Consider the following 12,512-nt stretch of genomic DNA (forward strand, 5'->3'; position numbering starts at 1 on the left):
CAGGGACTGCACTGTTCAGAGTGTTGATGGCGGCTGACCGCGCCACAGCTCCGCTCTTGACAGTGTGATTCCACTCGGCACAGAAACGTCCCTCCGATGTTTGACCCGCCTCCCAAGGTTGCTCCGCACCATGAGCGCTCTTTGAACATGTTCTAATCACTGTCTCTCAGAATGGGAATCGTCCACGCTCATTGCTGCTGCTGCTGTGTTTCTGTTGTTCCTCCCTCATGTGTTCATCCATATCTTGCTTCACTTTGTTCCAAACAAACTGGACACATTCATCAGTTCCTGTGTTAGCCAAGTGTTTCGATAAAAGTAATGAATTGATATTATTGTATTTATTTAAATACTGCAACAATAAAAATAAGGATTGTAATGTGCACATCGTATTGCTATGACAATGTGAGCGAATGTATTTACAATCCATCATGCTGCCACCTGATGTGTATATTTATGTTCTTTGATTGTCAACTGAATATACACATTATTAGTATTATTTGACTGCAAATCAAATGCATGTTATGATTAATAATGGTAGAGACCGGAATGTACAAAAGCCCTCTGAGCGCTGAGGTGAGTGGTGTGAAACCTCGGGCTGCACACGGACACGTGCATGAGGCATATTGCTGTCACACACTTTTTAATGGACTTAATGAACTGATAAAGTGCACAGAGTCGGACACAAGCACAGCAGTTTCAACAGCTTTTGAGCCGTTAATCAAAATACCCGGGCTGACACGCTCATATACATGGCCTTAAATGCAGATCAATAGGATCGCAGATTTATCATGAAATCCTGTACTTGGTTCGGTTGCTTTCACACCACAAACAAACCACGTTTTCAGGCGGCCTCACTTCGGCTGTTGATCACCAGGGTTCCGATTGAACCACAAGCCCAAAGGGAACCGTACTAACGGGGCAAACGGACCTGAGTTCATTTTAACCCGAACCAAACAAGGTGTGGAAGCAAGTAAACTGCTCTGATTCAATCCCATCAATACTGGAAGGCCCATCGCTGCACTGATGCCCATTGTGACGGGTAAGAAGGCCGCTCTCATGGTGCCGCTGTAACAAACATAAAGTGGCTCTCTAAACGAGAACAGTGAATGAAAAAGAGCCTAGATCCTTGGAGAGATTTTAGATTGGTGTGATTTCACTTGCAGTTGAGCAAAACATATTTGAACCGGTTAGATACTGATTCATCGCTTGATACTTATGAACATTGTGCCCATAGCCTCAAATGTTGCTCTTATACAAAACATAGATGGAATACTTTTCGACACCATCTTACTCTGTGTTAACCCTTCCTGCTTCAGCACAGGCTAGCTGCTAGCATGCTTCTTTCAGTAGATATCTCTGACACAGTACACAGACGTCTTTGTCATATTGTCAGATCTGTAGTATCATTCTGGGGATGATGTTCGTTCACTTTTTGAACGTCCACCGCTGGCAGCAGGGAAGCAAGACACGGGACTTTTACTGAGCAGAGTTTATTCACATACAAAATGAAACCTCCATTGTTCTTTTACTACCACTCCACTTTAATGCTGACTCCTGAAAACACCTGTCTGCTCTGAGCACATGCACTGTCTCTCTCTCTCCAGCACACACTCGGGTGTGTGTGTGTGTGTGTGTCTGTGAGAGTGAGAGAGAGCACACAAGGAGTCTGAGATACTGTGATAACTTCCTGACTGACTGGGCCGTTCATCCCACTGCAGCACTGTGGAGATGTTGGCACCAGATCAAAGAAGAGGTGCATTGCTTCAACCCAGCTCACCCTCCAACACACACACACACACACACACACACCAAGACAGGAGGATGAAATACTGAAATACATCCAACAAGCATGCGTGGCTACACGGCTACAGCGTGGCTCTGCAGCAGATCATGGTGTTGTTTGAAGCAGACAAACTGGATTATATTCATGCTCTAACAAGCACATTCAGTCGTCCCTCTCTGTGCACCCAAAGCCAGACAGGATGGAGGGAGGGCGGAGTGCAGGGACAGCGCCAGAACCGTGCGCCATGCGGCGAGCAAATCACACAACGCCTGGACAAAAACCATTTTGATGCTTGTTAGGAAAATGGACCTGTTAGCATCTGGAGCCTCAGCCCCGCTCCTCCCTGTGGCTGACGGGAGGCGAGCGAGTGGAGGCGAAGACTTAAGACTTAAAAACAAGAACTCGTGTGAGAGAAGATGAAAAGGCCTGCCTTGCTCCACAGCCGTGACGCCTGGCCACCCATTTTCACGAGTGTCTCGCAGCTAAAAGGCACTTCAAAGCTCAGGTTAAATTAGTTTGCAGCAGCACAAACACTTGACAGTGATTGGAAAAAGCTGCTATTGTTGCACCAGCACATAATGTAGCCTGGAAGTGTATGTGTGTGTGTTTGTGGTGAAACCCTTTCTCCGTGCGTGTGTATGTGTGTGTGGGTGTGTGTACGATAGAGTTGTCTGACTAAGCGCCTGTTTGGTAATTTCGTGTGACAGAGGGCCAGGCTCTCGTAGGAGAGAAGCAATTATTCCTGTTAAAGCCCTTCAATCACTGAGGCAAGGCAAGGCAAGGCAAGTTTATTTGTATAGCACATTTCAACAACAAGGTAATTCAAAGTGCTTCACATAAAACCATTAAAAGCATCAAAACATAAGGCAAAAGAAAAGGAGATTTAAAAACAATTAAGAACATTCATTAAAACATTAAAAAAACAGTGCAAGAAATAAAATGCAGAAATGCAGGAAATTGATTAATATATGAATTGAATGTGGTTCAATTAAAGGCAGCAGCAAACAGAAAAGTCTTCAATCTTGATTTAAATGAGCTGAGGGTCTCAGCAGACCTGCAGCTTTCTGGGACTTTGTTCCAGATATGTGGAGCAGAAAAACTGAACGCTGCTTCTCCATGTTTAGTTCTGACTCTGGGAACAGAAAGTAGACCGGTCCCAGACGACCTGAGGGGTCGGGATGGTTCATAAGGTAGCAGCAGATCAGAGATGTATTTTGGCCCTAAACCATTCAGTGCTTTGCACTGCAACAGCAGGATTTTAAAGTAAATTCTTTGTTGGACAGGAAGCCAGTGCAAAGACCTCAGAACTGGAGTGATGTGGTCCACCCTCCTGGTCTTAGTGAGGACTCGAGCTGCAGTGTTCTGAATCAGCTGCAGCTTTCTGACGGACTTTTTACAGAGACCTGTAAACACACCGTTACAGTAGTCCAGTCTGCTGAAGATAAATGTGTGGACAAGTTTTTCTAAATCCTGTTGAGACATAAATCCTCTAATCCTTGATATATACTTCAGGTGATAGTAGGCTGATTTTGTAATTGTCTTGATATGGCTGTTCAGGTTGAGGTCTGAATCCATAACTACACCTAGATTTCTGGCTTGGTTTGTGGGTTTTAACATCAGTGACTGAAGCTGAGCGGTGATTTTCAATTGTTCGTCCTTGGTACCGAAAACAATTACTTCTGTTTTATCTTTGTTTAATTGAAGAAAATTCTGGCACATCCAGTTGTTGGTTTGTTCAATGCAGTTACCCAGCCCTTGTATGGGATTATAGTCCCCTGGTGACATAGTTATGTAGATTTGTGTGTCGTCTGCATAATTATGATAACACACTTTGTTGTTTTCCATAATCTGAGCAAGTGGAAGCATGTAGATGTTGAACAGAAGAGGCCCCAGTATTGAACCTTGGGGAACACCACATGTCATTTTAGTCAGCTCCGATGTGTAATGAGCCACAGACACAAAGTATTCTCGGCCCTTCAAGTAGGATTCAAACCAGTTAAGTGCTGTGCCAGAGAGTCCCACCCAGATTTTTAGTCTTTCTAGGAGTATGGCATGGTCGACCGTGTCGAATGCAGCACTGAGATCTAGTAACACTAAGACTGAACTTCTGCCATTGTCTATGTTTAAGTGGATGTCGTTGAAATCCTTAACAAGAGCAGTTTCAGTGCTGTGGTGCTGTCGAAAGCCTGACTGGAAAACATCAAAGCAGTTATTTACGGTCAAGAAGTTGGTCAGCTGTTGGAAAACCGCTTTTTCAATTATTTTACTCAAAAATGGGAGGTTTGATATTGGCCTATAATTTTTCATCGTTGCGGAGTCTAAACTAGCCTTCTTTAGGAGCGGTTTAATAACTGCAGTTTTTAAGGCTTGTGGGAAGACACCTGAGAGAAGGGATGTGTTTACAATTTGTAAAAGATCAGTGGTCATGCAGTTTGAAATATTTTTGAAAAAGTGTATTGGTAGAATATCCAAGCAGCAGGAGGATGACTTCAGATGTAGTATAATGTCTTCTAGGCTTCTACAGTCGATTGAATGAAATTGTGTCATGATATTTGAATGGATGTTATTCAGAGATCGGGACAACACATATCCTCTGGTTGATGTGGAGGCACTGACTGCTTGTCTAATTTTCTGAATTTTGTCAGTAAAAAAGGAGGCAAATTGATTGCATGCCCAGGTGGATTGGAGTTCAGCAGCTACCGACACTGGAGGGTTTGTTAGCCTGTCGACGGTAGCAAATAAGGCGCGTGTGTTGTTCTTGTTTTTGGTTATGATGTCAGAGAAGAATGACTGCCTTGCATTTCTAAGTTCCAAATTATATTTGCGAAGTCTCTCTTTATAGATGTCACAGTGAACCTGGAGATTAGTTTTTCGCCACCTGCGCTCAGCTTTCCGACCTTCACTTTAGTGGGTGCAATGGCATCAATAATATTTTTAACTTTAAAATTGAAGCCATCTACAAGCTCATTGACTGAGAGGCAAGAGAGGGCTGGTGTGGAGGAGAACTTCTGAATAAATAGTTCACTGGTGTTTTCAGAGATGTAACGCTTTGTCACAACCTTGGTTTGGACATTTGTGTGCAAGGAGATTGCACTCTCAAAGAAAACACAGAAATGGTCAGAGAGTGCAACATCAGTCACAGCAACCTTGGAAATGTTTACACCTTTGGTGATGATTAGGTCCAGAGTGTGCCCCTTGTTGTGGGTGGGTCCTGTCACATGCTGAGTCAGATCATAGTTATCAAGGACACCACATAGTTCTATAGACTCTCTGTCCTGGGGATTATCAATATGGATATTAAAATCACCAACAATAACAACACAGTCAAAATCAATACAGATTACAGACAGCAGTTCAGTAAACTCATCAAAGAAGGTTGCACAGTATTTAGGCGGTCTGTAAATGTTTAGGAATAAAGCTTGAGAGGAATTAAGAGCCACATATGCAAAAGAACTAAAATGACCAAAGGACATCTGCTTGCATTGAAGAGAATCATTAAACAAAACAGCAACTCCACCTCCTTTCTTATGCGCTCTTGTTTCGCTCATGAAACTGAAGTTGTGAGGTGTTGATTCAATAAGAACAGCTGCACTGTTATCTTGATTTAACCAAGTTTCAGTTAAAAACAAAATGTCCAGTTTGTGCCTAACAATAAAATCATTGATTAAAAATGTTTTTCCTGACAGAGACCTGACATTTAATAAAGCTAAGTTTAATGTGGTTAAAGCTTTCTTTGTCCAATTTATTTGGACAGGCTGACGAGGAATGTATGCTAAGTTTGATAAGTTTGCAGGTTTACTATTGTTTCTTTGCAGCCTCACCTTTCTTTTTCTATAAACGTGAAGGACAGGAATTGAAACGGCTAGCTGCATACAGGGCCCCGACTTTTCCTGGAGAGAGTCATTGGTGTCATTAGCCTTGTAGCCTGGACCCAGAAGATATCAATTATTTCTGTTATCATGTAGGCGAGACAGAGGATGGTTGTGGAACCGTCGAGGAGTGTGGCGAGGAGTGTGTTTGGTTCCAGCAATGACCAGCTTTTCCATGTGGTCAGTGAACTCCAGGTGGGGGAGGATGGGGAGAGTGGGGAGAGTGTGAGAGAGGATTGCGATCCAAAGTATGGACCCGAAATAGAAGTAGGTGCTGGGGAGGGAGGTAAAGACTCCTCGTCTAGGAAGTCCATACTTTGCAGTCCAAAGTATGGACTTTTAGTAGGTGCTGGGGAGGGAGGTAAAGACTCCTCGTCTAGGAAGTCCATACTTTGCAGTCCAAAGTATGGACTTTTAGTAGGTGCTGGGGAGGGAGGTAAAGACTCCGCGTCTGGGAAGGGTGTGGAAAGTGGGAGATTGGAGGCGGTCTCTGATGATGAGGTTGGAGACTCCTCCTTTCGACTGTCGTTAGGCGGGGGCATCCTTCCCGTAAGGTCTCCATGGCGATGCTGTGTGGTTATCTTGTGTTTAGACTCCTCTTGTATCTTGTCCTTGGCAGTAGGGACAGACGGGTGACGCAGGGAGAAAAACAGGTTTGAGGTAAACAGTTTTACCCCTGACTTGTTCAGGCAAATTCATGCGCTGCAAAAAGATGTCTGCGCTTCCAGAAAAGGTAGAAATTGTTGATAAAATGTACTGAATGGTCAGCACATGCAGTTGACAGCCATCTGTTCAGTGCAAACAGCCTGCTGAATCCTTCATCTCCTCCTCTGACTGGTGGGAGAGGGCCACTGATGAACACCTCAGCCTTGACAGAGCTGACTGTGTTTAACAGATCAATAAAGTCTCGCTTTAGAACTTCAGACTGTTGTTTCACAATATCACAGCTTCCTGTATGCACGATGATGTTTTTCGCTGTGGGATAGTCAGCCACGATGTCCAGGAATTTGTCTCATGTCAGAGACCATATCTTTCGGAAAGCAGAGTATTTTGGTGTTCTTGCTGCACAGTTTTCTGACATCTTTTACAGCATAGTCACCAACAATCAGAGTCTCAGGCCCAGTCACTAGCTTTGCCTGCGGCCTTTTACTCTCACATTTACTCTCAGGAGATTTATGATCCTGCGACAATGGAGCAAATCTGTTTTGAAGTTGTAGGCTTGGTTGTTGTGGAGGTATTTTGCTGGTTTTACTTTCCTTAGCCGTCCTTGGCTTTGTCCGTCTGGGTGCAGGGGTTGAGGAGGAGTTCTGCCCGTGTGCTAGTGCAGGCCAGTCAGTCGCATAAGATTCATTATCTGCTCTCTCCTCCTGTTTCTTGGTAGGCCTGGTTGTGCTAGTTAGCTGTGTCTTAGCTTGCATTTGTCCAGTGTTTTGAGTCCATGGTAGAGTGGTATCATTCCCACACAGTCCATTTACTTCCGCGTTTACTTCTAGTCGGTAGATTTTTGTTTCCAAGACTGCAATCTTCTGTAGGAGTTTGTAGTAGTCATCCGTGGAGAAGGGAGGCATCTTGCTGCTACTTAGCTTTAGCTGCTAGTTAGCAGTAGCCAACAATCCAAATCCTGAGACATAAAGCCTGGCTGGTTCAGAGCACGGAGAATGGACGGTGGCACCTGGGTGACTGTTACACACAGTGTGTGTGTGTGTTTGGTACGGGTGAGGACCAGGGGTTGAGTTCCTGGTACCTGTTTCATGCGGCATCAGGTGTGAGGATCACCAGGTCTCTGCTGGGATGAACAGGCTCCGTCTGGTGTTGGAGGGAATCTAAGACAAACTGCTTGAATGATTTATGTCCCGTCCGTGATGTTTCATGAAGCACTTTGCCAGTGTCTCAACACGATGTGTCTTTTTTTCGGAGACTGGTGAGAGGACGGACATACGGACAGAGGATGCACTGTCTCAGAGGCTTCTGTTACAGAATGGAACATTTCACGTCAGCAGAGCGTTTCTAAGTGTTTTGATGTGCATAGACAATGACACAGAGGAGGATTCAATGTACTTATTCATTCCACAAGATAACTCTTAGAGATTTAATAGAAAACTGACCACGGGATGTTTCATACAAAGCAAGATGAGGATTCCCAGCCTGTGTGGTTGGGAGATTGTTAACACAATGATATCTAAAACTAAAGGTGTAAATCTGTGTTCTTTATCTCACATCAGAGAGAAACGTACAGGTTTGAAGAATGTTGTAGTCGTTCAAGGTGGAACAGCTACGGAAGAAAAATATGAGAATGATCTAATAAAAGATTTGTCCAGCAACAATATTTTGTGGAGATAAGTGAACATAAGAAAAACAAAAGTGCTGACCCATGCTATTTTACAATGTTAAAAATGGATACTGTAATATAATATTAAGAGACATACATTTTGTACAAAACCTTTGTTTTCTTTTAGTTTTGCTTCTTTTTCCCAGAATTCCAAGCGATTTGGTGACCTTTGTTCTTGGTTCTATAGACGCTCTGGGATGCACAGACATGTAGTCTCTATGAAGGTGTGTCAGTAGTCTGCCTTCAGTTCGACCCCACTGAGGTCAGAGGCAGCAGCCGGGAGAGAGAGAGGATGCTGCCGCTCTCATTAACGTGCACGGCTCTCTTGACAGCGCTGTCTCAGGTGATTGTGACTCACCCTGTAACAATGGCAGTCATAGAAACCTCTATAGCAGGGGTCTTCAATTAAAATTCCAAAAGGTCCAGATTGAGAAAATCTCCTCGGACAAAGGTCCGGAACATTACAATAATATCTAACTTGCACTATTTAGTGCCATATATATATATAAATATATTCAAGAAGCCTAGCCTACAACGTCTGTGTCAAATCAAATAAAGAAAGTACACATCAACCAGCTCTAATGTTTATTTTCTGTGTCTTCATTTAGATGTGAGTGGGTACGTTTGTTCAAAAGAGTTGTGCTTTGTCTCGTAGTGGCGCTTCATTTACCACTTTTAATTTTCGTCACAGTCTCTAAACATGTGAGACACACTGGTTTTAAACTGTCCGTGTGAAGAATTAACCGATAAGAGTCTGTTCATTCCTGGTTAAAGACTCTGGTCTCTTTGACCACTTTTCTCTTTTTGGAGAACGTCATGTGAAATAACTTCTCTGACTCACGTAATATTCTCCTGCTCTTCCTTCTCTTTCCTCGCCTCTCCCCCGGTGTGTGTACATCTCTGAATACCCATATTTGATTCGCTGAGCTGCATCACGTGTTGTGATTTACAACGCATTGGTCGGTGCGTTTTCTGCATCACTGAACAAGTGCCGTAAAGGCTGAAAAAGCTGCGCAGGGCCGGTTAAAATAGAAGCGCTCTGTCAAAATAAAAACGATTTTAGGTCCTGGGTCCGGATACAACGGCGTCTGGGTCCGGTTCCGGACCGCGGTCCGCCAATTGGCGACCCCTGCTCTATAGGAAGACAACTCATGAGCTCATTTCACTGGTTCACCGGATTAAACATGCTTACATCTGCAGGAAACAACAGATCAATCAACAAAAACGGCCTTGGAGCAAAATCAGTATCAAAGTTTGATTAACCGGTTCGAGCCAATAGTGATGTTCAGTATGATGTAGGTTATCTAACCATTCCCTCTGCGGGAAGATTTCATTACAGTAGGACGAAAACAGTGACCTGGTCCCCCTTGCTGTCTGAAAGTACCTTAATATGACATCATATGAAATATACTGATGGATCTCAGTAGTGACCTACTGCTACTCACAAACGTTGCTGCTGATGCTAGCTTCATCTGTCCCATGCATCTCTCTTAACATCTTCTTTTCTTCCCAGGAGTCTACACCTTCGGCCTCTTCACCGTTGACATCTTTGTCAATGCGGGCCAGGTAGTGACAGGAAACCTGGCACCCTACTTCCTGACGGTCTGTAAGCCCAACTACACGGCACTGGGCTGCCAGCAGGCCCTGCGCTACATCAGCCACCAGGAGGCCTGCACCGGGAACCAGGACGACATTCTGCGTGCCCGCAAGACCTTCCCATCCAAGGAGGCCGCCCTCAGTGTCTACGCTGCACTCTACCTGGCTGTGAGTTATTCTTCTTCATACATCTGGGAATGTGAGTCAGCTGATCAGACGGGTTGGCCAAACTTATGTGGAAGAGAAAACAAAGGGGGGCGGTAAATGACCCAAACCGTCCATTGTAAACAGTTTAGAAGAGCCACTCTCTGCCCCATCTTTCATCTGTACTCACTGAAGTTGAGTTTCCCTACACAATAAGAGATAATTAGAAATATTTCACTTGCACTCTTCACAGTTTGACCCCCAAAGAAGCAGTTTAGGGTAATCTGGACAAACTTGTTTTTACTATTTCTGATCATCTGACAGTTTGTATAAGCAGGTGGTCAAATGCTGTGAACATCATTATGAATGATGTAAGTCTTGGCTCTAACAATAAAGAGCTAGAGATTGATTGCTTCCTGGGTATAGCTCCATATTTAGATATGACAGTGATCAATTTGAACATTTAACTTTCAGGGGAAAAAAAGAGAATGAGAATATTTCGCAAAAATGTGGAACTACTCCTTTCAATTGCCTTTGAAAAGGGATGGGTATTTTGTATGAAGCTAAGCTAACATAAGTCACGAATGTATGGAACTATGGTTCTATGAATTCCTGGATGAAAGCCAGTGGTGGTAAACCACACCGATATGTCTTCTCATAGTGCCTGAAACTTGCATTCTTTCTAATGACCACCAGGGGGCGACTCCTCTGGTTGTATAGAAGTCTATGAGACAATGACTCTACTTCTCTCTTGATTTATTACCTCAGTAAACATTGTAAACATGAGTTTATGGTCTCAATCTCTAGTTTCAAGTCTTCTTCAATACAGCATGATGTTCATTTAGTACATTATGGTCCATTTAGAGTCAAACAGACCATAAAGCAGGGGATGCTTTAGGGCGGGGCTACCTTGTTTTTGACAGGTCTCTACCACGGCGTTGTCCAGTTTGGGTGTTATCCATGTTTTTGTAAAACCTTTCATTGTAAAGTTCATTGTAACCTTTTTGGTTGCATTTAAAAAAAGTTTTATTCAGCATTTGGTTGTACTTGGCTTCACCCATTCTCAATTCTGGTTGCAAAAAACAAGATGGCGACGGCCAAAATGCAGAACTCGAGGCTCCAAATCTGCAGTCCACAAAGCAATGGGTGAGGTCATGGTAACGATGCCCACTTCTTTACTGCCACTGGCATTCAGGAAGAACTGAAGAAAAACAGAAACTTATTTCAGAAAAAAATTGGATTAATGCAAACAAGAGCAAACTCACAGTATTGAAGGAGTGTTTAGGTAATATACGTAGGTGCTGAATGTCATTCAGATAATGTCTTGAGAGGTGAGTAAAACAATCCTATCTTGAAGTTATTCTATTTTCTTGTTATTGCACGGCTGCCAAAACAGATTATACAGGAAATCAGACCAAGAGAGTGTTTTGCAATTCCAGTTCTCTATCCCAAATGTCTCTTTCTTGTATGTTTGAGAATGTTAGTTGTATAGTTATGCAAATAATATTCAGCCCAAACTGATGTTGCACACAGAATGCTGCACCATCAGTTTTAAAGCAGCTGGTTCAGCTGTTGACCCACCGGCTTCAGATACAGTTAGGTTTTATATTCAATTCATATTATCAGTTTTCAGTGAGTGTTGCCATCAAAATCTGCTAAAACCCTGAATTGGAGTTCGTGGATGTGTGACTTTATGTCTTTCATGTGAAGAAACCAAACCTTGATCTACAGTAGAACATTCTGGGAGTTAGATGTTGGAGTTTCCTTCTCTGAGGCATGGGCAAATTGTTCATACGTTATACGCAGACAGAGATCGATCCGCACCCCAAGTAGCTCCTGTTGGAAGGATTATTATTGCAGAGCTAGGTTTCTTCCTCTCCTCTGAACCACGTCATGTCAAAGTGTTTGCACTCTTCCCTTCCATAGTGTGTGTGACCTTGCATCTAATCGCTCTGATATCTAATAAGATTATCGCAGTTAAGTCCCCGATTCATTTCTCACTCGATTGTCTTATTGCCCAGTTATAGATCACAGAACGTGTCAGTGAGACAGAATTCAAGGGGGTGACGGTCTCCCGAACAGATGTCAGATTTCAGAATGCTGAAACTTGAGGACGGATCAGATGTCAGATATTCTATACTCATGTATCGCTATGTTAATACAGGCAAGCAGCATCATCTAAAGTCTGAACACAAACAATTAAATAGGCTTTGGATTCATGACTTTTGAAAGATACCCATTATGATTCAGAAATATAAAAAAAACTGTGTTAGTTAAGATAACATTCTCCCACTTCCTGTGAAATCAGAACAAGTTGCAGTGACTAGTGTCTCAGAAGACGGAGCTTTGAAAGAAGCTCCAAATAGGTCATCTTCACCCAAACGCTCCCAGAAGACGTGGCTTTGAAACAACGCTTAATTCCAATGGACACATGTGAAGGCCAATGCAAACAAGCACACATGCATGCTGGACGTGCTAATGCAAACACACAAATGGCTATAATTTCTGATCAAATTCGTGGAATGTGTTTATGGAATACCTGAATCTCTGAGTGCCCATGAGCGACGGGAGCACGGCTTTGGACCATCAGAGACTCTGAGCGCGATGGGGAGAGCAGATTGCCTCTGTTATCTTGGTCATTTAGCAAAGGCCATTGTCTGTGTACAGCTCGGTGTTTAGGACGTTACATGCAGTTTGCACAAAGACACTTATACAAGTGGCACAGGGACACACACACACACACACAGCTCTGAGGAGAGGATGCTTACTCCTCCTCAAACTCTCATTGTCT

General features: G+C 43.4%; 1 protein-coding gene across 1 annotated transcript in view; it reads left to right on the forward strand.

Moving 5' to 3' along the window:
* LOC306794199 (phospholipid phosphatase-related protein type 5-like) overlaps positions 1-12,512 on the forward strand; it is a gene marked incomplete at its 3' end in the record, with an annotated part of 101,642 nt that overhangs the window by 66,583 nt on the left and 22,547 nt on the right. Inside the window, exon 5 of the mRNA XM_079292171.1 lies at positions 9,495-9,745. Coding sequence (XP_079148297.1) covers positions 9,495-9,745 — 251 coding nt within the window. The remainder of the gene's footprint in view (positions 1-9,494; positions 9,746-12,512) is intronic.

Source organism: Melanostigma gelatinosum, assembly GCF_949748355.1.
Source record: "Melanostigma gelatinosum genome assembly, chromosome: 20".
Classification (NCBI taxonomy): domain Eukaryota; kingdom Metazoa; phylum Chordata; class Actinopteri; order Perciformes; family Zoarcidae; genus Melanostigma; species Melanostigma gelatinosum.